Genomic DNA, 25925 nt, shown 5'->3' with positions numbered 1-25925 from the left:
TGGTAGGACATCTGTTAAACCACCAGGGAATCATTTCCATGGTACTAGAGGGAGAGGGTAAAACAAGTAGAGGAAGGTAGAGGCTGGAATACATCCAAAAATAATTGAGGATGTAGGATTCAAGTGCTAATCTGAGGCAAAAATGCTGGCACAAGAGGCAAAACTGCAACTACTTTCTTGCTTCCCCCATGGGCATAAGCACTAGCAGGCAGTTCATCTGTGGCCAGCTGCATTTGATCATAGTCATTTATACTCAATATTTTAAATGAATCCATTGAAAATCATGTAGTGCATTTATTTTAATGTTCTTTCATTTTATTCATAATTTTTTATAAAATTCACTTATTACTTTGTTATCATTACACCACTGGAATTGACACACATTAGCCAAGACTCTTTTGTTATTTACTCCTGCCATTTACACACTGTGCTATGCAAATGTCTTACAATGAGGTGACAAAAGTGATAAGCACATTACAGATGGCAGTAAGCTGTGCATTAACGGAACTGTTATTTGTACTCAGGTGATTCATGTGAAAATTATTTCTGGTATGATTATGGCAGTACAATGGAAATTAACATACTTTCAATGCAGATTGATAGTTGGAGCTAGACACTAGACATTTTTGTTTTGGAAATTGTTAGGGAGGTCAATATTCAGAGATCCAAATGTGCAGAGAATACCAAATTTCAGGTACTACCATTCACCAGGGACAACACAGTAGCTGTCAGCCTTCACTTAACAACTTAGAGCAGCAGCATTTGTGTACAGTTGTCACTGCTAACAGACAAGCATCACTGCATAAAATAGCCATAGAAATCCGTGTGGAATGCATGATGAATATACCTGTTAGGACTGTGTGGCGGAATGGGCTATATCAGCAGATGACTGACATGGGTGCCTTTGCTGACAGCATGACATGGCCTGCAGCACCTCCCCTGGGCTCATAACCATTTTGGTTGAACCCTAGATGACTGGAAAACTGTGGCCTGGTTGGTAAGAGCTGATGGTTGGGTTTGAATATGGCATAGACCCCATAAAGCCTTTGATCCAGGTTGTCAAAGCACTGTGCAACCTAATGGTGGTTCCATAATGTTGTGGGCTGTGTTTACATGGAATGTACAGGGTCCTAGTTATGTTCGGCTACTTGGAGACCATTTGCAGTCATTGATGGACTTCATGTTCCCAGGCAACAATGGAATTCTTATGGATGACACTGTGGCTTGTCACCGGACCACAATTCTTTGCGACTGGTTTGAAGAACATTCTGGACAGTTTGAGTGCAGGTTTTCCCACACAAATCATCAAGCATGAATCCCATTGAACTTTTATGGGACATAAATGAGAGGTCAGATTGTGCACAAAATCCTGCACCGGCAATGCTTTTGCAATTATGAACAACTATAGAGGCAGTATGGCTCAGTATTTCTGCAGGGGACTTACAGTGAGTTCTTGAGAACATGCCATGTTGAACTGTTGCACTATGCCAGGAGAAAGGAGGTCCGATATGGTGTTAGAAGGTATCCCATGACTCTTTTCATCTCAGTGTCTATTATAGTATTAATTTCTAACTTTTCACATAATAATCATACAATCCAATTTAATTGTAATCATCAGTGCAGAATCTTAACTGTTTTCTGGTGGATGATTTATCTTGACACATAGCTATAGTATTTATTTTTGGGGTTTATAACGAACTAAAATAATATGTTTAAAAAGACAGATGATGAGACTTACCAAACAAAAGTGCTGGCAGGTCGATAGACACACAAACAAACACAAACATACACACAAAATTCTAGCTTTCGCAACCAACGGTTGCCTCGTCAGGAAAGAGGGAAGGAGAAGGAAAGACAAAAGGATATGGGTTTTAAGGGAGAGGGTAAGGAGTCATTCCAATTTGAACTAAAATAATATATTTTTTTGTCAACATACATATTAGTTTTTGAGTCTCATGCATTCACAGTTGTGATTTTTTGAGCATTGGAAACATATTTTACTGATAATTTTGATTGATTTTCAAATCAGTTTTCTCTCCTATTTTTGGGAAGTTCTTGGCAACATTCCACACAGTACACACCTTCAGTGGACAACACAGTGTTGTAGCTGCAATATTTGTGTTATTATGTGTCACTGTCATCTATTATCTTAGAATACCGCCACCTCATGGAGACATTTTCTCAGCAATGCCTGCACGAAGCAGTACTAAGCCCGCCACACCCTACTACTGTATATACATATATTAAACAATTATGAATCAAATAGAAATGTGCCAAAACTTGTATACCAACTTGTTACGGTGAACAATTCTGCATGTAAATATTTACATACCTAAAACATAAGTGATGTCTACTTTTTAAACATATTCATACTTCTCAGTAATAATCATCTCTGTGAGCATAAATCAAATCAGTTTTAACAGAATTAATTGCCTATATCCAATTATTACATTCAAACACTAAGCAGTGGCAAGGTTCAAACCCAGGACCCATAATATTTTAGTGATTAGTCAAAGATTACCACATCCCTGTAAGTTCCCAACGGCAGCACATCATCCCCTACCCCTACATTTTTATTCCTCCCCACTCCATGCCTCCCCCTTTCCCCACCGCTCCACACCAGATTGCTGCTCATGTCAAATGCAGTACCAGTCCGTAGTTGAGCCCCAGTGGCAGGAGGCATTGGCCATGTTTGTGTGAGTTGTGGTTCTGTGAATTTGTGTGTGTTTTCTGTTTCTGATGAAGAACCATTTTGTCCAAAAGTTTAAATGGTTAGCAGCCTCTTTCCTTGGGCCTGTCGGCACTCAGTGCCTCCCCTACACAATGAGTAGTAATCTACTCTTTTCATATTCTTGCTCACTAATTGTTGAGTATTTATCTTCAGTCTGGGACACTTATGAAATGGGATTAATAAAGGAAATACAGAAGATCTAAAAATGGGAGTGGATTTCATCATTCACAAATAGAACAGGAAATGGGGGAAATGGTAGCTGTAGTGACCAAGTAATACACAAACTCAATCCAAGTCACACAAATATGGCTTTTTTCAAACCTCTGAACAATATGGAAATAGCTCTTGGAATTCACAAGACACAGAACAACTGATGTGCATGATACAAACTAGAATAACATAGAGAGGGTCTGTGAGCACTGCTCCACACATATATAGGCACGGGCTGGCAGTAGATGTTGCAGCAGAGACTGTGCTGCATGCACGCTTCCTACCAGTAGCCTCTAGTGACTTGCCCTTGATGATACAGATGGCGGTCGATTCATATGCATAGATGCAGTGCACTCACACTCACATGCACTAGTAGCAGGGTACAGCAATAGTTGTGCAAGAAATACCCTTAATCACTCAAAACAAGGTGTCTTGTAGAGCACTGATGTGGCTATAAATGTATCCACACAGACTGAAAATGAAGACTACATGGAAAGAAAGGGTTAAGTCCAAATCTCATGAAAATGAGTTAGTGGTATCATCATGAAGTTCATCAGATGTACTCTCAGTTGGGTGAACATAAATGAATGTGATGGATATAGTCACAGAGTTGTAGTCAGATTAAAATATGGTACACACAGAGAAAACAGGTCAAGTCCATCCAATATATGTACAGTAAGGGTGAAGTCCAGCAGGTGCAGATTTCTGAGCTGAATTGATTTATTTTGTCTGCTTTTATGGAAGTCTCATTGTTGACATTGTTAAATGGAATGTCATTGCTGATCTTTCTTACATATTGTCGAAGCTGACACGGAGCAGATTTGACATTAGCTTATTTGCTTTATGCTGTGGTAGAACTGAAATTCTTGCCATGATTTGTGTTAACACAGAGCAGCCTTGACAATCGCTTTGGCACTTTGTGGTGTGGTAGAGAGAATTTCATGTAAAATCCAACTGATGTCAGTGTTTCAACTGGTGATGGAATATCCAAAGTCAAGCTGCAGTGGTAAGTCCAGAAAAAGACAGAACTGTGGTAGACACTCTGAAGCATCTAAAAAGCTAAGAACAATGTCACATGAAATACGAGAGCATTGTGACTGCGAGAAGAATTGTACTGACTTGCTAACTGATACAGGGAAGTCTACATTAATATCTAATTTCAATTTTCTGAAGGTCTGGAATGAGCAAAGTTGTCACCTGACAGGACTGATTTCTGTCGACAATGTACAATGTCTAAGGCATTTGCAGAGATGAGACAGTAGCTACTTTGCATGATTATACATTTCATTATAAGGTCAAATATATCTAAAAACAAAGATGATGAGACTTACCAAACAAAAGCGCTGGCAGGTCGATAGACACACAAGCAAACACAAACATACACACAAAATTCAAGCTTTCGCAACAAATGGTTGCTTCTTCAGGAAAGAGGGAAGGAGAGGGAAAGACGAAAGGATGTGGGTTTTAAGTGAGAGGGCAAGGAGTCATTCCAATCCCAGGAGCGGAAAGACTTACCTTAGGGGGAAAAAAGGACAGGTATACACTCGCACACACACACATATCCATCCGCACATACACAGACACAAGCAGACATTTGTAAAGGCAAAGAGTTTGGGCAGAGATGTCAGTCGAGGCGGAAGTAAAGAGGCAAAGACGTTGTTGAAAGACAGGTGAGGTATGAGTGGTGGCAACTTGAAATTAGCGGAGGTTGAGGCCTGGCGGATAACGAGAAGAGAGGATATACTGAAGGGCAAGTTCCCATCTCCGGAGTTCTGACAGGTTGGTGTTAGTGGGAAGTATCCAGATAACCCGGACGGTGTAACACTGTGCCAAGATGTGCTGGCCGTGCACCAAGGCATGTTTAGCCACAGGGTGATCCTCATTACCAACAAACACTGTCTGCCTGTGTCCATTCATGCGAATGGACAGTTTGTTGCTGGTCATTCCCACATAGAAAGCTTCACAGTGTAGGCAGGTCAGTTGGTAAATCACGTGGGTGCTTTCACACGTGGCTCTGCCTTTGATCGTGTACACCTCCCGGGTTACAGGACTGGAGTAGGTGGTGGTGGGAGGGTGCATGGGACAGGTTTTACACTGGGGGCGGTTACAAGGGTAGGAGCCAGAGGGTAGGGAAGGTGGTTTGGGGATTTCATAGGGATGAACTAAGAGGTTACGAAGGTTAGGTGGACGGTGGAAAGACACTCTTGGTGGAGTGGGGAGGATTTCATGAAGGATGGATCTCATTTCAGGGCAGGATTTGAGGAAGTCGTATCCCTGCTGGAGAGCCACATTCAGAGTCTGATCCAGTCCTGGAAAGTATCCTGTCACAAGTGGGGCACTTTTGGGGTTCTTCTGTGGCAGGTTCTGGGTTTGAAGGGATGAGGAAGTGGCTCTGGTTATTTGCTTCTGTACCAGGTCGGGAGGGTAGTTGCGGGATGCAAAAGCTGTTTTCAGGTTGTTGGTGTAATGGTTCAGGGATTCCGGACTGGAACAGATTCATTTGCCATGAAGAACTAGGCTGTAGGAAAGGGACCGTTTGATGTGGAATGGGTGGCAGCTGTCATAATGGAGGTACTGTTGCTTGTTGGTGGGTTTGATGTGGACGGACGTGTGAAGCTGTCCATTGGACAGATGGAGGTCAATGTCAAGGAAAGTGGCATGGGATTTAGAGTAGGACCAGGTGAATCTGATGGAACCAAAGGAGTTGAGGTTGGAGAGGAAATTCTGGAGTTCTTCTTCACTGTGAGTCCAGATCATGAAAATGTCATCAATAAATCTGTACCAAACTTTGGGTTGGCAGGCCTGGGTAACCAAGAAGGCTTCCTCTAAGCGACCCATGAATAGGTTGGCGTATGAGGGGGCCATCCTGGTACCCATGGCTGTTCCCTTTAATTGTTGGTATGTCTGGCCTTCAAAAGTGAAGAAGTTGTGGGTCAGGATGAAGCTGGCTAAGGTAATGAGGAAAGAGGTTTTGGGTAGGGTGGCAGGTGATCGGCGTGAAAGGAAGTGCTCCATCGCAGTGAGGCCCTGGACATGCGGAATATTTGTGTATAAGGAAGTGGCATCAATGGTTACAAGGATGGTTTCCGGGGGTAACAGACTGGGTAAGGATTCCAGGCATTCGAGAAAGTGGTTGGTGTCTTTGATGAAGGATGGGAGACTGCATGTAATGGGTTGAAGGTGTTGATCTACGTAGGCAGAGATACGTTCTGTGGGGGCTTGGTAACCAGCTACAATGGGGCGGCCGGGATGATTGGGTTTGTGAATTTTAGGAAGAAGGTAGGAGGTAGGGGTGCGGGGTGTCGGTGGGGTCAGGAGGTTGATGGTGTCAGGTGAAAGGTTTTGTAGGGGGCCCAAGGTTCTGAGGATTCCTTGAAGCTCCGCCTGGACATCAGGAATGGGATTACCTTGGCAAACTTTGTATGTGGTGTTGTCTGAAAGCTGACACAGTCCCTCAGCCACATACTCCCGACGATCAAGTACCACTGTCGTGGAACCCTTGTCCGCTGGAAGAATGATGATGGAACGGTCAGCCTTCACATCACGGATAGCTTGGGCTTCAGCAGTGGTGATGTTGGGAGTAGGATTAACGTTTTTTATGAAGCACTGAGAGGCAAAGCTGGAAGTCAGAAATTCCTGCAAGGCTTGGAGGGGGTGATTTTGAGGAAGAGGAGGTGGGTCCCGCTGTGACGGAGGACGGAACTATTCCCGGCAGGGTTCAATTTGGATAGTGTCTTGGGGAGTTGGATCATTAGGAGTAGGATTAGGATCATTTTTCTTCATGGCAAAGTGATATTTCCAGCAGAGAGTACGAGTGTAGGACAGTAAATCTTTGACGAGGGCTGTTTGGCTGAATGTGGGAGTGGGGCTGAAGGTGAGGCCTTTGGATAGGACAGAGGTTTCGGATTGGGAGAGAGGTTTGGAGGAAAGGTTAACTACTGAATTGGGGTGTTGTGGTTCCAGATTGTGTTGATTGGAATTTTGAGGTTTTGGAGGGAGTGGAGCTGGAAGTGGGAGATTGAGTAGATGGGAGAGACTGAGTTTGTGTGCAATGAGAGGAGGTTGAGGTTTGCTGGAAAGGTTGTGAAGGGTGAGTGAGTTGCCTTTCCGGAGGTGGGAAACCAGGAGATTGGATAGTTTTTTAAGGTGGAGGGTGGCATGCTGTTCTAATTTGCGGTTGGCCTGTAGGAGGATGCTCTGAGCAGCCGGTGTGGATGTGGGAGAGGAAAGATTGAGGACTTTTATTAAGGATAGGAGTTGACGGGTGTGTTCATTGGCTGAGTTGATGTGTAGGTGAAGGATTAGGTGGGTGAGGGCAATGGATTGTTCAGTTTGGAACTGGTATAGGGACTGATGGAATGAAGGGTTGCAGCCAGAGATGGGAACTTTAAGTGTGAGGCCTTTGGGGGTAATGCCAAATGCCAGACAAGCCTGAGAAAATAAAATATGAGAGTGTAATCTGGCTAGGGCGAAGGCATGTTTGCGGAGGGAATGTAAATAAAACTGAATGGGGTCGTTGTGGGGGTGTTGTGAGGGTGACATGGTATTAGAAGGTGGAAAGTGTAACATGAGGCTGAAATGAAAATGAAAATAATAATATATTGGGAGAGATAAAGGTGAACAAGATAGCAACTGGAAATCTAGTGTGAAAAAAGGTGAAAAAGTGTTCGTTAGAGCTGGGCTATGTTGATCCTGTGGTGAACTTGTGTAGGTAGACAACAATGTGCATAAAGGTTAGGTGGTGTTGTTGCCGCGAAAACACGTTAAGGCACTGAAACTATACATTGTTTGATGTTTAAGTTACAGAAATTGCTATTAAAACATAGCTCATTCAATTAATTGACTACCGGTACATTGAAAAGTGCCTTCTTCCTAACAGTTTCTTCTACCACAAAGGTTAGGCTGAATTGTTTGTTTAAATAATGAAATTAACAGATATAGTTACAGAAACAATAAATTTGACAAACCTGGTAATTATTTTGGAACCAATTAAGGGCTGGCTTTGCTAATATGTTTTCAAATGGAGCCAAATAAATACTTTAAGAATCCTATTAGTTCTCCTTTCAAATGTTTATAATTAATATAGAATTTATATTTGTTTGTAAGTCAACAATAGAATTTATGTCATGAAACAACTACTGATTTTATCCTATACGAAAAGATATGAAATGAATTTAAGGAGGCAGATGGCAAAACAAGAGAGGAAGTAAAGAGATCCCAGCTTGTTTCATCATAAGGAACAAAATAATGTCTCCAGTAGGTATTTTTTGTGACCTCTCAAAAGCCTTTGATTGTGTAATCCTAATCCAATCCTTTTGAGAAAGGCAGAATATTATGGTTTGAGTGGTACCATTGGTTCATGGGTCCAATCATACCTAAAGGACCGAAGGCGGACTGTAATGGCTCATCCAGAGAACCTGCCTCATCTCAGTGGTGCTCAGTAAGTTGTGGTGTGCTGCTATTTCTCATCTTCATTAATGATCTCTCACTTTGTTCTGATACGAACAGTAAATTTACTATTTTTGCAAATGACACTACAGTTCTAATTGACGATTTTACAGACAACAATCTTTAACAAACCACGAATAAAGTTTTCAATGATATTGTAAACTGGTTTTCTTCAAATGGTCTCTCACTCAATACAGATAAATCTCTTTATATGAGATTCCATACTCCACAAAGAAATCTGGAAGAAATTAACATTAAATGCAGAGATCAAGAAATATAAAAATCTGAGGTTAAAAAATTCCTGGGTGCTTATATAGACAGCAAATGTAACTGGTGAGCACACATTCTTCATCTTTATAAAACACTTAGCTCAGCAGTATTTGCACTGTGGGTTATTGCTTCAGGGGCTGAAGTAGACACCATTAAGGCTTTGTACTTCAGCTATTTTTATTCATCAGTGTCATATGCTATTATATTCTGGGAGAACCAACCTCTTGCAAAGAAAATATTCACTGGGGGGGGGGGGGGGGAGGGGGGGGGAAGCACAGGAACTCTTGCAGGCACTTGTTTCGAAAGATGGAGATCCTTACACCTCCTCACAATATATCCTTGTTGACCTTTGTCTGTAAAAACCCTTCTATCTACAAAGATAACAGCCAATTTCATGACTGTAACACAAGAACCAATAACAATCTGCACATTGAACTGAAAAGCTTCACTTTGGTTAAAAAAGGAGATTATTACTTCAGCATTAAGATGTTTAATGCTCTCCCACCACACATCAAATGCCTTTACAAAAGACTGCCAGCATTCAAACAGACTCTCAAGGAGTACCTGATAGAGAAATCTTTTTATACAGTTGATGAATATGTGAAAGAAAATGTATATAATCGCTAAATCTGTAAGTGTTGTAGACTTAGTATAATTAATTTTATTTTGAGTACTATCATAGGCACATGACAATTCCTATATTTCCTGTGGAATATTGAGTTTATCTTGACTCCTGTATATATTACAGATCCTAAACATGTGAAACAAAAATGTTCTGTTAACTGAATGTGCTGTTGTTTAGATGATATTTTATTTACATTGTATCTTTTATTTATGTAAGATATGTTTCAACTGTGTACAATTTGACACATTCCATATCATAAATATGTTACTCATCCTTAACATGCAAAACACAATTTTCTGTTAATTGATTGTGCTGTTGATTTTTTATTGTATTTATACAAGTTATATTTGAACTATGTAGAATCTGACACATTCCACATCCTTACGATTCACTCGCTACCAGGATCTATGAAACATGAAATGAAATAAATAAATAAAAAGGAGTGCTTCCACTTTGGAAAAAAAAGAAAAGAAAACTGTAATCCTTTAGTTTGTAACTTAGTGACCTGTTTTGAATGCCTCTGTCTCTTCTTTAATCTTCCTCCAGTAATTACTAAATGTGGTAAACTGTTATTAAAAAATTTACACAAATAGTAGAATTTGCTTTTCATTCTCTTCACATTTATTAGCACTTAGTTCAGTTTCAATGACTAGCTTTCTGTGGAAGTAGGTACGATGGCTTAAATGAATGCACCAAGATTCCACATGTAGAGATAAGTACTTTAATTATCAGCTTGATACCACTATACATCAATACACAGTCACTTCAGTTCAGATCTTCACAATGAACTGAAGGTGCACTATTGACAGTAAACCCCAAAGAAGGCAGTCCAAAGATAGGTCACTCGACCAATTGCATTGCGCCACAGAGTCATCCCCCCCTCCCCGGCAGAGCGGAGCACTTGTGGCATGTGGCATTATGGTGGAGGGAAGGCAATGGGGACACTCCACACAGGTGAAAACCCAGGAGCAGTAGGTACATCTGGGTCTGTAGGCAGGGCCCATGCAAGAGTTGCTGCTGATGATTGAGGGAGGAGGAGGTGGAGGGGAGGACTGACATAGTCCTTATGCCACACGGGTGGATGTAATAAGAGCGGCCAACGTGGGAGCAGGGAGGACCATCAGAAATAGTTGGGGGGGGGGGGGGAGGAGTGAGTGTGATGGTACAGTTAGGGAGTCTGTAGCACCATAGCATCAATGAAAGAAGAGATCCCATTGATCTCCGCACATGGGGAGAGTTAGAGGTTTTTGATGATAGAAATGGAAGGACGCGTGAATACCCAGAAGAACCCAGGGTAATGCATCAGACCATGAGGAGTTATGGCACATGAGAGCAGCTTTTAAGGTCTGATGCCACTGCTCCATGAGGCCATTACTTTGGGGGTGGTAGATAGTAGTCCGGAATTGCGTCACCTCACAGAGTTTGCGTAATTTGGAAAAAAGCCGGTCTTGATCTTTTGTAACATAGGACGGACAGCCGAAGTGAGAAATCCATGTGGCTATGAAAGAACGAGCAACAGTGTCTGCAGAAATGTTCACCGTAAGGGTAGCCTCCACCCAACGGGTCACGCTATCGATAATTGACAGGATGTATGTATAGTTTTGTGAGAGGGGACTGGACCAGCCAAATCGAGGTGTACATTTCTGAGGCGACCTGGGGGTAAATCAAACCTGCCAGTCGGGGGTTGTGCATCTCTACTGATGTTGAAGCATTGGCATGCAACACATGCTTGTGTCCACTCACAGCACTGAACTTTAATTCTGGGCCTCAAAAAGGGTTTGGTGATAAGCCTGGTCATAGTCTTGATGCCTGGGTGGATGAGGTTGTGTATGGCATTGAAAATCTGTCATCTCACAGATGATGGGACGAGTGGGCGTGTGATCCAGTTGAGACGTCACACTGGAGTGGGGCGCTTGACCCATGGAGTGTGCGAGGCTCGATCTTTAAGAGCCATGGAATTGTCTGTGAGTAATTTCATGATTTCTGTGACACTATGTTGCCCTTGGGCGAGTGCGTCAAACTCAATGACACTACCTATGGCAGAGATGCGGGAGAGATAATTGGCTACAACATTGTCTGCTACCGGTATGATGTAGCGAAAGTTGTTTGTGTATTGGGCAATAAGGTCCATGTGGCAGACTGTTGGGGAGGGGGTCCACAGGAGGGTTGTGTAAAGCATCTGCAAGGGGGCGGTGGTCAGTGAGGACTGTAACGTCTCTATCCTCAATGTCTTCACAGAAATAACATATAGCCTCATACACAGCAAGTAGCTTGCTGTTGAATGCCGACCATTTCTTCTGGAAGGGTGATAACTTTTTTGAGAAGAAAACATAGGGGTTGTACTGTGTCTGCAACATGCTGCTGCAGGATGGCCCCGATGGATGAATCACTGGCATCTGTGGTGACGGAGATTTTGTCATCCACGACTGGATGAGCTAAGATGATAGCTTGCGTGAGGGCCTGTTTCAGATCCACAAATGTACACTCCATTTCCTCGGTCCACGGCACTTTGTGTGTTCCTGTTGTATGTGGGCCTGACAGAGCATCTGTCAATAGTGTTTGTTGTGACGCAGCCTTAGGGATGTGGCGACGGAAGTAGTTAATCATCCCCAAAAAATGACACAAGTCATGGTATGTTTCAGGTGGGGGTATCTGACTAACCAGTGCAATTCTGTCCTAGGTGGGTCTAATACCTGCAGCCGATACTTTGTGGTCGAGAAAAGTGACCAAAATGCATCAGAGTCGTGTTTTGTCCTCTTTGATTACCACACCGTTATCGGATAGGATACAAAACACTGACTTGAGATGATGTTCATGTTCTTCTGCTGCTGATGAAAAAATTAGAATATTGTTGAAGTATGCTTAGAAAAATGGGAGTGAAAGAAAGAGAGAGTGCTACATTCTGTAAACCTTGTGGCCTGTAGTGATACTTGAAAATGCCAAAGGGTGTGATGATAGCAGTTTTCTACATGTCATCAGAATGCATTGGGATTTTGTGATATGCTTTCTTGCCATGCTGAACGTCTTAGAACCACTCAGTTGTTGAGAAAAGTTCTGTATATGGGGAACTGGGTTATTGTCCAAAATGGTTCTATTGTTTAGTCTATGGTAATCCCCACAGAGCCTGAATGAGCTGCCTTTCTTTGGAGGAAGTCGAATTGGTGACAACCAAGCAATGGACGAGGGGCAAACAATACCTGAATGTTCCTGAATGATGGGCTTAGTGATCTTGAGTTTATAAAGGGTTCAGTCTTTGAGCTTTATGTCTAAGGTCTTTCAGTAGTGTGCTGTTTATGATACACACTGTTGGTGACAGCCAAAACACTTTGCGGTTGGGGGCAGGGATCCCACTGTTCACTAGGTGAGGAAGGAACACACACTGACCTTAACATCATCCATCACACGGTGGTTGGTGTCAGCAGCAGGTGGTGAGGCAAAGCCTGGAGATTTCATGTCTGGCAAGGTCGAGGGCATGAGTAGTATTCTTGATGAGTTGTTATAATGTGGCTTGATTAGTCTGGAGGTCATTAATCTGTTGGCATCGAACTATGATGTCAAAAGCTGCACTTGCGAGTTTAGCTGTAAGCAAAACACACTCGGCTATCAAAGAGCTAAGATAATGGTCACAAGGGGGTGGGGGTTGCATTTGAGATGTAGGCATGAGAGAAATAGTCATATCAGTAGGTAGATGATGCAGGGTATTGTTTGATATAGTGTCAGAAAACGAGTGGTGGCATAAGAAATCAATTCCTAGCACTGGGCACCTGACTTTTGCTACGTGGAATTCCATTAAAACTGCAGAGAGGCAGATAACTTCAATGTGAGTGGAGCTGTACCAAGCACATTGATGTTTGAATCGTTTGTGGCCCATAGTAATGTAGGCACAGGTCGCAGATTTGGGGGTGCAAGTGGTGGGGGGATGACGCATGTGTCAGCCCCACTGTCAATCTAAAACTTTCGGTTATTGGTACCACCATGCACATACAGGCATCCGCTGACAGGTGAGGCAATATGTGCTGACTGCTCATGACTGTGGCATTGTGCATTTTTTGCATAAGATGAGCCACCTAATACATCTCGTGTTGCATGTTTTCCACAGCACATGATGAGTGACAGGTGTGAGCGGCATCACCGAACTTGGCGCGAAACCAGCATAAGGGATAAAGTGGGTGCAACTGAGTGGCCGTAATAGTACCAGAGGTTGCTGCTATGCTGCACTGTGTGTTACTTGAGCTGGCTCTATGGACGAATGCGTCTGATACTGGGTGGTGGAGGGGGCAGTACTGCCCTGACGTCACTTGACTGAGTGGAGGATGCTGGAATATGAAATGAAAGCTCACACTGGTGAATTACCTTGAAAGCGCGGTCCGCCACTAACAGTTTCTTGTCAAGCGAGCTTGATGTGAGAGTCAAGAGTTGCAGTTGTAATGTTTCCGGGAGTTTCATTAACCAGATAGACCACAGTGTTGCGTCTGGCAGAAACTTACATGTTGCAAAGGTACATAGATGATGCCACAGTGTGGACGGAATGAGGTTGCCTAAATGTTCCTTGTGAATAATGTGGCGAAAGATCCCATCAGGAGGTAGTGACAAACATTCACAGATAATTCGTTTCACATTTGTGTATTGCACAGTGGTGGGTGGGAATGGGGATTCACCAAAGTGTCACTGATTAAGTCCAAATGGTCGTGTAAATGGCTCCTGAGGCACACAAATTTTGATTCCTTGGAGTGGACGCCAGTAGCACATAAAAGGGTGTCCATGAGTGGAAGCTAGTTGTGTGGCTGGTCCTTTACAAATGTATGCAGTTTCAGAAATTTGGCATGCAGAATGTCCGATAACATAGTGGTAACACTGGGGAACAGGGGACATGGAGTCCCAGAAACTTGACCGGGCATGTGAAGTTCCTGTTTCAGCCAGGATGTCAGGAAATGTGGTGAGGTAGTAACATCTCCCACATCCATAACGCACTGCTCAGAACGTTTTTATGTTATTCTACTACACAAGTTCAGCATCAGTGTGCACAAATAATATCTAGTGGTTTAATAATACATAATATACATAATTATTACTGCAGTTTGTGGCAGATGGTTCTCTTTGTTAACATATAACTTGACTTCTTCCATGTTCCTGATGGTTCTCCTTAAAATAGGATTGCACTGATGAATAAATGATACGAGATTATAGTACAAAAGCTGAGCTGTTCAACTCTTCACTTGTCTGGTATTTGTACTGACTCACAACATTGTTTTTCATACATGATTTTCTGTTACAGTAGTCATTGTTTTTACCTGTCTGATGATTTTATGAATATGGGGATCAAATACACATTTCACTGAGGCACACCATAACGTGCTGTGAACTTCAAAGGAAGTTATTTGTTGTTGAATTCTCGCTTTATTAACCTAACCTGAGTTGAATGTGAACTAATTTTCTCATCAGTAGTCAAGCAGCTGAGGAAGAAGTATTTCCTAGCCACCTGTGAACAGCTATGGACCAAAATTGCTAATTAAAATAAAGAATATCTTGCTAACCTCTGGTATTCTTAATGTTATATTTCACTTACAATATTTCCTGTGATGCTATTAATTTTTGTACCACTGGGCTTGATGGACAAAATGGGAATTTATTAAACTATAAAAACACAGAGTTTGAACATTTGTTTATGTGATGACTCATTTTCATGCCAGGAAAAATATTGGTGTATTTGTTACTTGTTTTCATTTTAAAAGCTTTCATTTTTGTAATCTAAAAAGTAATTACTTTATTATTTATATGTTGACATGTAGTTATTTGCAATATAAAATAAGATATTTCTCATCTTGCATTTTGTTATAATGAACTAATATGCTTACAAATGGATAAATTGTGCTTAATGCTTTGAAGCAGGAATTAGCAGACAATATACATAATATATTCTTCTGTAATGAAACTATGAAAATTATTTTGCAGTGAGCTTTTGATCAATCCTGAAACTGGAAATGTGTGGCAGCTGGGTGACATACTGAAACGACCAACTTTGGGTGAAACATTAACACAGATTGCTGAAAATGGTATAGATATTTTCTATAATGGCTCTCTTGGTGAGAAATTTATTAAAGATGTCACAGATCTTGGAGGAATCATGACAATGGATGACCTAAGGAATTATGAGTATGTTCATGGGTGCAATTCAACTAAAGTTAGAGCAAAAATATTTCATAACTTTTGTAAATGAAGGTTAAATCTCTTTAGATTCCCTGGAACGTCATGAATATAATTATTATATTGCTCAGCACTTGTATTCATGTGATTGTAAAAATAGCTGTATTAAGAGTAACCTAACATTGCTTCTTATTTTAATACTGGTACTTTTTCTCATTTCTTACTTTAAGTTGGATGCTACACATAAATAAATAGACTCCAAAAACGTGTTCTTGTAACTAATTAATTAATGCAATTTTCATAATTTCTTGGGGAGCCTCTTGTAAAATAGGTTGCTGGAATGAAATTATGCTCAGAGTATGTTTCATGTTGTATCTTGTGACAATCACAAGAGGAGACAAAAAAATCAGTAGATTTTCACACTAAAATTCTTGCTTTTTAAAGGTTGGCAGCATGTATCAGGTAGAAACTGAGTCAAATGCTTTGTCATTATTAAGTTTTTTTTAGAAAAAGTGATAATTCATATTCATTTCTCAACTCCATAATTTCATTTGCAACTTAGAGACATTCCATTGTATTATGTACACTTCTAAAAACAGGCTTGTTACTTTGCTTGATTAAAATACAATGTTTTCTTCTATGTGGTAGGCTATTATTTTAGTAAGTATCTTGAACATTACTGAAGAGGACTGATAAGCCTATAGTTTTGACATCCTACCTGTTTCATTTCTTGTCAAGCAGAACAATTACAGCAACATTCTTATTTTTAGACAATGTCTTCCTCTGCGAGAATTCTGCATATCATTTTGAAAGTTTGCTTTCTGTTACTTGTCTTCAGGTTTAAAGATTTCTATTGAAATACATCATGGGTGTCTGTTTCTTTTTGTACTTCAGTTGCTTTTTCATTTCATCTAGCATTACTTCCATTATTAACTATATGTCATTCTGATTCTTGTCTTCATTCTTTCAATTTTTTCTCTTATCAAATTTGCATTGCTCCTTAACTTTTTAAGTGTATTTATCCACAATTGCACTTTCAATATGTTATGCCATTCTCAAGAGACAGCTCACTATGAAGTATGTAATTGCATAATAATTTCTTTTAAGAGGAGGCTCACCTCATATGAACCATATTTACCTATTCCATTTGTATAGGAAGATGTACATGCCATGTCTTTAAAGCTAAAAATTCCTGTATTATTATGCCTGAGGAATATATAAACATGGTTGTCACAAGGAAAGTGTCCTCTTACAAGGAATGATCATGGACTGATGCACTTCATAGTGAATTGTCTTTTGATAGGAGCATAATAGGCTGAAATTCCAGTTGTGAATAAATACATCTAATAACTGTCCTGGCAGAAAATGTAGCCTACTCATTTCTAAAAAACAAATGAATAACCAAAAATAATAAAATTCAAATAAGAGGACAAGGGATGGGGGAATTAATGTAGATCATGTCTACACTGTTCTTTCATCCCTCTCTTTTGTCACAAATTAGGAAACCTCCATATGTCAGTTTGAGAGCTAAGTTTCAACCAATGTAAGTAATATTAAAAGTAAAGCTAGAAGAAAAATAAAAGCTGAGTTAGGGAACTATGTTATTGCACAAGCTCCATACACAAAATTCCTCGGTATATGGGTGGATGAGCACTTGAGATGGGAAAAGCATCTAGGAGTTTTGAGTAAAAAATTAAGTAAATGCTGCTATGTGCTAAGAATGCTTCGGGAATGTTGTAACACTGAATCATTGCTGTGTGCCTATTATGCTTACATGAACAGTTTGCTTAGATATGGTGTGATCTTCTGGGGAAATACAGGTACTGCAAAACAAGCTTTCACACTTAAAAAAAGGGCTATTAGAATAATGAAAGGGGTTCCCTGCAGAGTGTCATGCAGGGAAATATTTAAAGAATTTAAAATAATGATTCTTCCAAGCTTATACATCTATGAATGTGTATGCTTTTTGAAAACTCACAAGGAATTTTCAACATTAAATAATCAGTTTCATAACCATGAAACAAGGAACAGGGATGATTTTCACAGAGACACCCACAAAGGAGCACTCTACCAAAAAAGTATAAACTACCAGCCCAAAATACTCTTTAGTGCATTGCCATCTACAATAAAGAAAATTAAAGAATTTCATAAATTCAAGGTAGATCTTAAACAATTTGTACTAACACATAGTTTTTATAGCATTGAAGAATATCTGAATATGGAAAAGTAATATTATTTATATATACTGATATAGAATATCTGTATTTAATATCCAAGTTTTTGAAACAAATTAAAGATAAGAAACTATATTGTAATTGACTACATCCGTACAATGTATATTGTTAACAGATGAATAAAGAGATTGTTTGATTGATTGACTGATAGATTGATTGAATCTGTTTGACAGTCAGGACTTAATCAAAGTATTTTGTTGGCCCATGGTGCTTCCAACTGATCCTTCTTTGCAGCATAATCTACAGAAACAAATATGTTCACCTTTAAAATTTCAGTAAACTGTCATAACATTACAAAACACAAGATCAACTTTTTATTATTTATTTACATTTTATGGCTTTCATTGGACCATTTTATTCAGTTGTATGCCAAGGGTTTTTCAGTATCATGTTGTCCCACTACTTCTTCAATCATTTGGTAATCAAATTTCTTTTTTCACCTGAAATCACTCCTTTGCCATTGGTTGTTTAGTGATGTAGCCTGTAGTTTGATTTGTTTGACTTTCAGTTTTTGATTTTTGTCTGTTTTGTTTTACCATTTTTTTAAATTTTATAGCTTTAATAGCTTTAGTTTTGGTCTTTCATGTTCTGTATATTAACTTCAGGGTTTTCATATAATTCCCCCCCCCCCCCCCCCCCCCGAAACAAAAAGACCAATGTAAGCAAAATTTATTTTTCCAGATTTTTACCCTTTGGATTAAAATGAGTAATTTAAGTAGTATCTTTTAGTTACTTTAGTAACACTTTCTTCTTTTATACTTAGGATTCATTGGGAGCCTCCTGTTTCTGCTAAGTTGGGTGGCAATGTTACATTGTATACAATGCCTCTACCTGGATCAGGACCTGTGCTTGCATTTATACTGAATATCTTGGATGGTTATATACCTGCTTCTGATGAAATAACAACATATCAGCGTATCACAGAAGCTTTCAAATATGGGTATGGCAGAAGGACAGAATTAGGTGATCCTTATTTTAATGAAGGTGTTTTAGAGGTTGGTGCTTGGCTAAATTTTTGGTATTGCATTGAGGCAATCCTGAACACATTTTTATTGCAAACCCTCTTTTTCTGTGTTCACAGATTGTCAAAAACTTAACATCAAGAAGTTATGCTGAAAGTATACGTGCTCAAATAAGTGATTCTGAAACATACAATGACCCAGAACATTATGGAGCTGTGCTAAGTCAGCCTGATGATCATGGGACAGCACATATTTCAGTGATTGCACCTAATGGGGATGCTGTCTCTGTCACAAGTACCATCAATTTATTGTATGTAATATGGTTTTCAAAAAGTTTAAAATTCCTTAAAATAGGAAAAATTAGTTTTAATTGTCGCATTTCCATAATCAAAACTAAAATGAATGGAGAAGAATCAAACTCTAGTGGAATATATTAAAGTATCACCATTAAGCTATACTATTCTTGAATGAGGTTTTATTAGTGTATTATACAAATTGTATGCTATACTGACATTCTATTTAAAAAATAATTAAGCAGCATAATTATAGGATAATACAAATTTGTTGATAGGGGGTCTTGGCCCTGAGTCCAGATCATAAAGATATCATCAATGAACCTAAACCAGATCAGGGGGTTTGGGGTTTTGGGAGGCTGGGAAGGTTTCCTCTAGATTGCCTAAAAAGGTTGCATCATCGCGATAACTTGGAAGTGATAAAAAATTTTTTAATTTACAAAAAGAAAAGAGATATACAGAGTTAGTAATTCCTACCCACCCTCTTTTACGCATTAAAGTAATAGAAATTCTTCTACAGAATAGAAATAGGAGTGTATAAGTTACTTGGCAAACAATCTTGCATTTGCAATGACAGTATTGTCCTATGCAGGTGATACTGACACTAGGAAAGTTGTTTACTACAGTTATTTAGAACGATTGTAAAACTGCAATAATCTTTTGGGGGAAGGCATATGTTGTAAATAGAATATTATTATTTCAAAAACCTGATATTAGAAATATGTGTAATATTAAGCTTAGAAAGTTATTCCGATCTAAAAATGGGATCTAAAAATTTTAACGCTTCCATGTATTTACGTTTATGAATTGTTTTCCTTTATCCGTACTAATCCAAAATTATTTGTACAAAACCATTTCCAACATATTTATGACACAAGAAACAAAGATAATTTTACATTGCTGTCTCATAGACTAAAACTCTGCTCACAGACTCCTCAATATGTGGCTATCAAAATTAATAACAAATTAAAAATGGAAAACTTTCATGGTATGGAACTAGTTTTACTGAAGATAAGGTTGTGTTTCATCCTAGTGCTAAAATGTTATCATTCACTTGTGGAATTTCTAAATGATGATGGAAAGTAATGAAACAAATTTGTAGTGATTTTTGTAAATTAATATTGTTTTTGTTGTCTTTTTGGCACATTGTATGAATTTCGGGTAGTTATCTATATTGACGAGTCTTTTGTACTTTAAACCAGTTGTTTTTGCTTGTACGTCATAAGACAATAAAATTCTGATTCTGATACTGGAAAAGGGTGCTAGCCAGGGTCTGGGTTCTATAGAGATTGATGAGATGGAGCACTGTGGATAGGAGTGGGGTTGGCTAGTGGTGCCCCAATGTGGCAGTAGAATATCAGCAGGTTGGATATCTTATGGAAGTGGCGTCCTGAATGCTCTTCCAGGTGCTGGAGAGCAAGAGATTCAGTTTCAGAGATGTGATTTATGTAGTAGGGATTGCACAGTAGCAGTGTCTTGCTGAGGGAACAGAGGTGGATCCCGGATGCATATGCCATGGAAGTGTGTTTTTGCAATACCAGGTTAAGTCTGTGAGGGATAGGGACTGGGGGAATTTCAAAAGGTGAAGGTCATTGTGAAAGGAGGGTTGGCATCCAGAGAAAGAAATTTTTATGGTTAGGCCATTGTTGATAATTCCAAAGTTTAGGTAGCATTTAAGGAGCAGAATGTGGGACTGGGTTTTAACCTGGAAAAGGGACAATTTTCTGAATTGATGCAGAAAGATGGAACAGGATTCATTGTGGCAGGGATGGCATTGGGGAAATGGCAAATGACATAGCAAATGGGCAAATTGAGGTGTTGAGTGGTTGTGAGTGGAACTGGATTACAGAAAAAGACCCATAAAAATACATAGAGGCATGCAAAAACAAGGTACAAATACACAAAAAAATGCACAAAAATGTAAACATTCATGCAAATACGTAAAAATACTCACAAATACTTGATAATACACATAAATATGTGAAAGTATGCACAAACACACAAATATATGCAAAATGCAAATAAAAATGGTGGAGTTTGTTTGTCTCAGGAAACTATGGGAAATCAAGCTCGAAAATATGCGAGGATGAGGAAGGAAATATGGTCAATAGGTATAATTTTAATTATTGGATGGAAGAAATTGGGTCATGAGATGTTGCACCAACAATCTACATGGTCAGGTAGATATGTGTTGTGTTCAGGCAAGATCACTGATACAGTGAGATTCGGAAGTCAGAGCATGTGCAGTTTGGAAGGCGATGAAAAAACTTATGAAGGAAGAGAAATAATAGACACTGAGAAATGTAACGCTTTAGAGATAGTAACAAAGGAAAGTAACACAGTAGTGTGGGATGGAAGAAAAGCCATTAGGCAAAATCAAACAATGGAAACTCCATGTTGGAATATCAACAGTATTAGAAAAATGATAGATTGCTACTCACTGTAAAGATGGCCCATTGAGATGCAGACAGGCACAATGAAGTCACTGTTACACATTATAGCTTTCAGTCAAGGCCTTATTCAGCAAAGAAACACACACCTTCACACAGGCAGGCACGTGTTATGCACACATGTCCACTAATATTGGTAGCTCTGACCAGACTGCGACTGTCATGTGAATAGCAATTTGAAGTGGTCCGGGAAAAGGAGAGGGATAGCAGGGTACAGATGGGATAGAGAAGAGCACTGTATGGCATGATGTACAGGGCTTAGAGACTACCAGGCACAGCATCAGAAGGTGGGAGTGTAGGAAATAAAAAGACCAGGAAGTGAAAAGAAGAGCAGAAGGGATGGGGAAATGATGGGGGAGTGGGGGGGAGGATCCATTGGCAGAGGACAGCACACAAAAAGGGTGAGGGAATGTGAAAAGGGAGGAGGTGACATGAAATGGGATTGAAACCTGTTGGGTGGAGGGTGTGGGGCAATAGGTTACCATAAGTTGAGGCCGGGATAATTTTGGGAGCAAAGAATGTGTTGTGAGGATAACACTCATCTGTGTAGTTCAGAAAAGCTGTTGGTGGAAGGGAGGATTCAGATGGCCCAGGTTGTGAAGCAGCCATTGGCATCAAGCATCTTATGTTCAGCTGCATATTGTGCCACAGGGTGCACTATTTTTTATCCTAAGAAAATGATCTCTGGTCCTGAAATTATCCAAGCCTTAACCTACTGTCTCCACACTCTCAACCCTACAGTTTCAGCCTCCTTGTACTACCAGTTCCTCCCTTTTCATGTTCCCTCACACCCTATGTGTACCGCCCTCTGCCGACATACCCACCCATCCTTTCCCCTTCCCTGCTCCTCTCCTTTTCCATTCCATGTCCATCCCCCCCCCCCCCCCCCCCCCACGACATGCACACACTACCCCCAAACACACCCCACCTTCCAGTGCTGTGCTTAGCCCCTGCTCACCCAGCCAGACAGGGCTCTTCTTTTCCCCCACCCATACCCTGTTATCCCTTCCTCTTCCCCACCCCAATCCAGAGAAAGCTTTCACTGAAACCTATGATGTTTAACAGTCTTTTTGTTATGCCTGTCTGTAACTCAGTGGGTCATCTTTATGGTGAGTAACAATCTATCCTTTTCCTAATATTGCAACATAATAATCAATTCTTAACGATATAATGTAATTGGACAGATAAAAAATTCTACACACCAAGCAGTGGCAGGAGAACACACATACAGGAAAAGGTTTTACTTATGCAAGTTTTTGGAGCCAGTGACTCCTTCTTCCCCTTCAGTCCTTCTGCCAGAAGAAGGGGCCACTGGCTCTGAAAGCTTGCTTAAGTAAAACCTTGTTTTATATGTTTGCTTTCCTGCTGTCACTAGGTGGGTAGATTTTTTACCCTTTTCCTAATAATGTTTTATTAATCTCCTTACATCAAGGCAGTCAGATGGATGTGTTATGTTTTGACTCCTGAAAAACATTTGACTCAGTACCACACTAACATTATTCATAAAACTACTATTGTATGGCATATCAAACACAATTTGTGACTGGATTATAGATTTCCTGGGTAGGGAGGATGCTGCAACACATTACTTTAAATGAAGACTTATGAACAGATGTGGAAGCAACTTCAGGTATACCCCAGGGAAGCCTGATTGGCCTCTTACTGTTCATGTTGCATTATCAACAGATGTGGAAGCAACTTCTGGTATACTCCAGGGAACTGTGATTGGACCCTCACTGTTCATGTTGACTTATCAGCAGATGTGGAAGCAACTTCAGGTACATCCCAGGGAAATATGATTTGGCACTTACTGTTCATGTTGTGTATTAATGACCTGGCAGACAATATTGACTCTGCTATCTTGGTCTTTGTATCTGTGCACTGTTAAGAGTTCAACTGTGTTGTGCTTTGATGTTTTGTTAAAGTTTCTGATAATGAATCACTTGCTGGTGATTTTCATCCTCTATCATACCACTGTTAGGACTGGAATCACCACACTGGTGATCCTGACTATGCTCATGAACATCATTTTCAATGCCTACAGCATAGGTTTGCACTTCGTCATGGACTGACAATGTGGTTATCTTTTGTTGGAGTTCTACATTTTCTGGTTTTACAGCTTGTCACATCAGGATGCAATGTACTGGAAGTGTGATTAGTGTATATTTTCTCAACCTGAGTGTGTACAGGCCCAGACTCACCTATGTTCTGTCAAAAATTATTCTGGTGTTTGTGTACTTCCCTGTGTGCACGTTACTAACTCTGAATCCTGTAACATGCAGTGCTCCAAATTCTGTGCTACCTCATTACATTTCACTGATAGACTGTGAATGTCAAATGTGTCTCCTTCCACATCTGATCGTTAAACTGGAGCAGCAGCAATTCTGCCATTAGCCAACTTGAATGGATGCTCTAGCCTCACCAATTGCACACTGGTGCTAAAACAGTGCACCAGCTTCAGTGTTTCCACACAGTAATGTTAATTCAGCACTTTGCATGTCATTCAACCTGTTCACAATGTATGTTCTGTACCTGATGGTATACCTCGCAGTGTGCAACTTCTATGCTATACAGTTTGTCACTGCCAATTGGTGGTCTGAGGTCTGTGCACTTATCTTCTACAGATACCTTCCATTCTCTGGCTCTGTATGGTTTTACTTCTTCATTTTTGCATTCTGCTGTTATGGCTGTACCTCCCATAACATTCAACCACAATTCCACACCTCCTCTGTTGTGCATCCTCAGTCCTCAATGCGGGCCGTGGCTGACACATCACATCACTTCTGTCTTTTGGATGTTCATGCAATGCTATCTTCAATGTCCATGGTCATCCCCGCCATGCCTACTGTACCATGTGCTGCATGCGACCGTGACATCGAACCCCTCATGGTGGCCTCAGACAGGTGTCCAACCCACAACTGCCCAATCAACAGTTCACCACTGCTAGTGCTGTACTGCCTTCATCAGTCACCATAGATTCACCTCTTGCACCAACACCTACACATACCTGTGAAGTTTGGAAGGGAGGAGATGAGATACTGGCAGAACTGAAGCTGTGAGGATGGGTTGTGAGTTGTGCTTGCGTAGCTCAGTCAGTAGAGCACTTTACCATGAAAGGCAAAGGTCCCAAGTTTGAGTCTTGGTCTGGCACACAGTTTTAATCTGCCAGGAAGTTTCATATCAGTGCACACTCCACTGCAGAGTGAAAAATTAATTCTTCACCTACACATACAATTTTATCTGGCAGGTTTCCTAAATTACCTTCATTACTGAAGGACAGTCCCATCTGTGGTTCAAGTTAACAGGTAACATCTTCCACTTTCATGGCATCATGAACTAAGACTCCTGTTTTATTTGCCTGTTTAGTCATTTGTGTGGCCTCATAGACTTTATCAGTGCCTTGGTCCTAGCAGCAACTGCCCATCACACGTACTCTGTGGCTAAAACTACTACTACTACTGAATGTTTGTCATGTCTTCCTTATGAGGTCATGCATTGTATAATAAATGACAAAAACATAGGATCTAGGACTCCAGCCCAACTTTTGTGGCATCTGTACGCATCAGTGGATGCCGAATTCATGCTGGACATCATGTTGTGGTCATTGTGGATCATCAGACTCCCAGATGAATTGCAATTACAGTTATTGTCACATGCTTCTGATCCATTGTAAAATAAGTTACACCTTGCAGATCAAGCATGTAGCTTCCTGCAGTCCTGCAGTGCATACACTTTCTCGTTAGCCTAAACAGTCATTCAGATGATGTTGTTGGCACTGTGGGCAGGCTCCCTCCTCCCACTCCACTTTGCTCAGTTGGCAGAGGCCACAGAAGAGCACACGTGGTTTCCCAGGATGATACACAGCCATCTGGTGGTAACTTTCGTGCATTACCTGCACTGACTCCCCGATAACTTCTGACCACCACTGAAAAAGCAGCTGTACAGCAGGACGTCTTTCTGCAGAATCCAACAGAGGACATGTGTGTGGCACAGCTTACTCTCTACCTCATGTTCCCCTCTGCTGGTTACAAGCTACATTTGGAGATGCCACTTGGAACTGCTGCATGCCTTGTGTGGAAACTATGCATGCGGACTGGTTTAAGCAGTTTAGCTGTGCCCTTCCTACATTGCGCCTTATCAAACAACAATCGGTAAACAACTCATCTTAGGTGGTCATCTTTCCATTGTGGACAGCTCATCAAGCCTCCTATTTTTCATTGATACTGGTGTGGAGGCTACTGTTATAACTATGGCACTAGCCCTGCCTTGCACCTTGCATACACTATGTGATCAAAAGTATCCGGACACGTGGCTGAAAATGACTTACAATTTCATGGTGCCCTCCATCAGTAATGCTGGAATTTAATGGCAGCCCATTCTTCACAGAGTGCTGCACTGAGGAGAGGTATCGATATCAGTCAGTGAGGCCTGGCACAAAGTCGGCGTTACAAAACATCCCAAAGGTGTTCTATAGGATTCAGGTCAGGATGCTGTGCAGGACAGTCCATTACAGGGGTGTTATTGTCATGTAACCATTCCGCCACAGGCCGTACATTAT

General features: G+C 40.6%; 1 protein-coding gene across 2 annotated transcripts in view; it reads left to right on the top strand.

The window, feature by feature from the left end:
- LOC126094780 (scoloptoxin SSD14-like) overlaps positions 1-25925 on the top strand; it is a 108224-nt gene that overhangs the window by 66813 nt on the left and 15486 nt on the right. For both annotated transcript variants that reach the window (XM_049909341.1, XM_049909349.1), the window contains exons 5-7: positions 15237-15437; positions 18426-18657; positions 18744-18934. In XM_049909341.1, coding sequence (XP_049765298.1) covers positions 15237-15437; positions 18426-18657; positions 18744-18934 — 624 coding nt within the window. The remainder of the gene's footprint in view (positions 1-15236; positions 15438-18425; positions 18658-18743; positions 18935-25925) is intronic.

Source organism: Schistocerca cancellata, chromosome 1 (genome assembly GCF_023864275.1).
Source record: "Schistocerca cancellata isolate TAMUIC-IGC-003103 chromosome 1, iqSchCanc2.1, whole genome shotgun sequence".
Classification (NCBI taxonomy): domain Eukaryota; kingdom Metazoa; phylum Arthropoda; class Insecta; order Orthoptera; family Acrididae; genus Schistocerca; species Schistocerca cancellata.
Note: the sequence above shows the minus strand (reverse complement) of the source record. Positions and strands in the feature narration are given on the sequence as shown.